The following is a 3,484-nucleotide window of genomic DNA, read 5'->3' as shown; positions in this document are numbered from 1 at the left end:
TTCTTTCCATCACATCTGAAAACGTTTAGTGAGAGCATGAAGTTATGGCGGCTAAACTTTGCTGAACTTTACAAAGTCCTAGTTGAACAGTTTTGTATCGATGATGTTGTAATACAGTTTACAATATGTGTAGTGTGTGACCCTTCAACACAGATCAGATGCTTTGATATTATAATTAGAATATAGAAATGTTCAGTATTTACTGAGCCAGCTGAACGCCACACTGATACAAAAACAAACACATAAAGTTCATCTTAAGGTTCTTTAATAATCATATTAGCAACAGTGACATAGCAAAGGTCATTTGCAATGAACATTTTAAGTTATAGGCTCCCTCCATCAATGATCCTTAAATATGATTACAAATATAATGAAAATAATAATATGTCTAGAGGCCAGGCACAAAATAATGAAAATGAAATGTAACAGTTTTCGTAAATAAATAAACTGAATATTAAATGAAATGTAGCGTTATTTGTAGCATTTACGATTGACCCTATTTAGCCTTGGCAGCTACAGCATTAGCATTGAGAATAAAGATTTGGTATTCACATGCTAAGCTAATACAATGATTGATTATTGTGTCCAAAAATGCAAATAGTTAAGCAAAAACAGAACAGCTGTAGAGAAGCTGCAGGAGTTCATGTCCGTCTCCATTGCTGGAGACTGGCCAGGTCCACTTTCTTCTTATGACTGATGCTGAGATAAAAGGAGAAAAGTATAGAGCAAGAAAACACATCAGTATGATCATTGTAGAAATATTACATCACCAGAATTTGAAATCCATCGTTTACCTACACAATCTCTTTTTTTATTTGACTTTATTTCAAATTATTGGAAATACAAATAAATAAATCCTTTGTATTTACCCTCAAAATATGAAGCACATTTACATCTGTTGGCCCAAAGCGAACAGTAGTGGAGGGATGGCATCTGTACGCATCTTCTTCTTTCCGTCTGCAGGGGTTTTAAAATATTGGCTGTTAAATCTAAATACTTATTTGCTTGTATCATTTCTTTTCACTAAAGAAAAGTAAATACCTTCAAGTTTGTCCAGGGGACGCTGTAACGGGACAAACACAAATAATAATTAAGTTATATCATCGCTGCGATTTAGGGAAAGTCCTTTTTGATTAAGATGTTCAATAAACTGCTAAAGTGTTAATATTTAAAGCAGAACAAGAGAACAACAAGTTAAAACTTATTTAAGGAAGGGGGGAATAAACACAATCAAGTTTGGAATACATACATTTTTAAATACATCACAGATGATAGTGTTAATATATATACTGTATATATACAAAATAAAGCACATTTTGGTTTACCTTGAAGCCTGAACATGCACCTGGCCTCCGCCAGCAGCCGGACCATCCTCTTCTCAGTGGTCTTACCTTCAATCTGTCAAGTGCAGTCAAATCCACCTGCGTGAAAATCATGAAGTCATCAAGTGAGAAATCATTTGTGGTATTGTTAAAAGTCCCTGCTCTAAATCTGTGCAGCGTCATTTAGAGCAGAAGAGTCCTGTCAGAAACACAGAGATATCGCAGCTCCTGGATGCTCTTACCCGACGATCAGGTGGAGTCAGATTCTCTCTCAGCAGAGCGGCTGCTTCAGAGGAAGGTACGGTGGTGATGAGCAGGAAAGCCTGCAGACACAGGAGCATCAGCAGTGCACCTTTGTTCATGATGATGAAATGAAGAGTTTGATTATGCTGTGAAACAAACAGGGTTTATAGTCACTGCTGACCAATCACGCCCATGTGAACAATGAAGAGGGAACTTAGAGGTTGCATGCTGTGTTTTGAAATGATTTCACAAATCCAGTTTCATCACAGCATTGACTCTAATAATCTCTGCGTTGTTGTTATAATCTCTAGACATCCCTGCCCATACCAGGAAACACATTTACATGCTTAGATAAAATAAATGTATTGAACAAATTCCCTACTGCATCTGAATATGATATAAATTAAGATTAGTCATGAGATGATTGCATGTAAAGGTACTCATGATGGATTAGGTGTCGATGATGACAAGGGTTGCAAAGAGTCTGTCATGTTCCACGACATTATTTCCAAGTTTGTTCCCTGTTGGGAGATGGTTAAGAGGGCAGGAAAGAAGAGTACATGTTTGGACTTATAATTTCTCTTTTTCCACAAAAATAATGAATATATTTACCTCTGAGAAGTTCAGAAGGGAAACGTTTCTTTACATGTATTTCAAATATTTTCCCTCTGAAGTGTAGTGGAGTAGAAGTAGAAGAAGAGAAGTTTAATGATTAAACTGAAAAAACTTTGGACAGAGAATATTGAACAAAACGAATCCAGATAATCATTGTGAGTTAGTTTAGTCCGTTTGGCTCCAGTAGATCATTTGAATTGTTGCTATAAAAAAGGTCTGCTACACAATTGAATGGGTTAGTCATCTTTGCTCTCTGAAGTGGTTTGGGGTAGAAGAGGACGTTATAAGATTACAACGAAATACACTTCACAATTCTACAACTTTTTGGACAAAGTTTAACACGTATATATGAACTTATTTCAAAAATATATACAGTCCCATGAGTAACAATAATGAATTCAATGGTGTGTATTTCAGTCAAACCTTATTTCTAGTGAGCTGCTGTGAAATAGAAAGGCTGGCTGACTCCATCTTGTGGTGACACATGCAGCACAATTCATCCTGTTTATTATCTCCTGTAGTTCCAATGTATATAATATAACATCTTTGGATAAAGTTATTCAATCTTCTGTCCTGTTCTTTCAATGATAAACACAACACATATTTATCTCTTCTGGTTTGACTTCGTTTATCCGACTGATATCTCTTCTTCCTTCCCCTGACATGTCCTGTTTATCAGTGAAAGCATGGTGAAGTTAACACCATTGATTCTCTGTTCCTCAACGTGGATTATATGCAGCATAAACATAAATCAACAGGGATTTTAGTAACAGTGCTTTTTTTATTTTTAATATGGAAAGGAATAAACTCTGTGTTTGTCTCACCCCTGATCCACATCCTCCTGTCATCCTCCAACAGGGTGAATAACCTCGATATCTGCCTCCAGATCTCACTCCGTCATTTAATCTCCCCTCCTGTTCCAGATGGATCACACTTTACATTACAGCCCGAAACAAAAATAATTACTGGGTTATTTTACCAGGAAAATGTGGGAGTGAGAAGTTTTAGAAGAATTAGAAGGAATGAAGTAATGAGAGGTCACACATTTTGTTTAAGAGGGATTCAAACTACTGATAGTATTTCTTTATTGAGTAAAAACGATCAATTATTTCAGGAAAATGGTAACTCCTGAGTAAAAGTGTCCATGATGAAAATGGTAATGAAGTAAAAATGACTAAATATTTATATATGCTGGTTCCGGTAATGGCGGACGGCTGAACAGGTGACGAGCCCCGACTCTCCGATCAATTCCATCCTTTTACTTACCTAATACTGACCAGTTAAATAATCATAAAAACCCACAG

At 36.2% G+C, this 3,484-nt stretch overlaps 1 protein-coding gene across 3 annotated transcripts; it reads right to left on the bottom strand.

Moving 5' to 3' along the window:
- Window positions 1–248: 248 nt before the first annotated feature.
- On the bottom strand, window positions 249–3,074 carry LOC307019008 (uncharacterized protein). Of its 3 annotated transcripts, none has more exons than XM_079649605.1 (7): window positions 3,005–3,074; window positions 2,178–2,233; window positions 1,565–1,711; window positions 1,326–1,421; window positions 1,042–1,063; window positions 870–957; window positions 249–699 (listed from the first exon to the last, which is right to left on the bottom strand). In XM_079649605.1, exons 3-6 carry the CDS (start codon window positions 1,682–1,684, stop codon window positions 890–892), a joined length of 306 nt encoding a protein of 101 aa, XP_079505731.1. In that variant the 5' UTR covers window positions 1,685–1,711; window positions 2,178–2,233; window positions 3,005–3,074; the 3' UTR covers window positions 249–699; window positions 870–889. The 3 variants fall into 3 exon arrangements, with proteins under 3 accessions (XP_079505731.1, XP_079505733.1, XP_079505732.1); XM_079649607.1 differs by having other exon boundaries at window positions 249–693; window positions 3,005–3,072; XM_079649606.1 differs by lacking the exons at window positions 2,178–2,233; window positions 3,005–3,074 and having other exon boundaries at window positions 1,565–1,817.
- Window positions 3,075–3,484: the final 410 nt, after the last annotated feature.

The sequence above is a fragment of the Notothenia rossii genome, assembly GCF_949606895.1.
Source record: "Notothenia rossii genome assembly, chromosome: 9".
NCBI classification, from domain to species: domain Eukaryota; kingdom Metazoa; phylum Chordata; class Actinopteri; order Perciformes; family Nototheniidae; genus Notothenia; species Notothenia rossii.
This window is presented reverse-complemented; position numbering and strand designations above follow the sequence as displayed.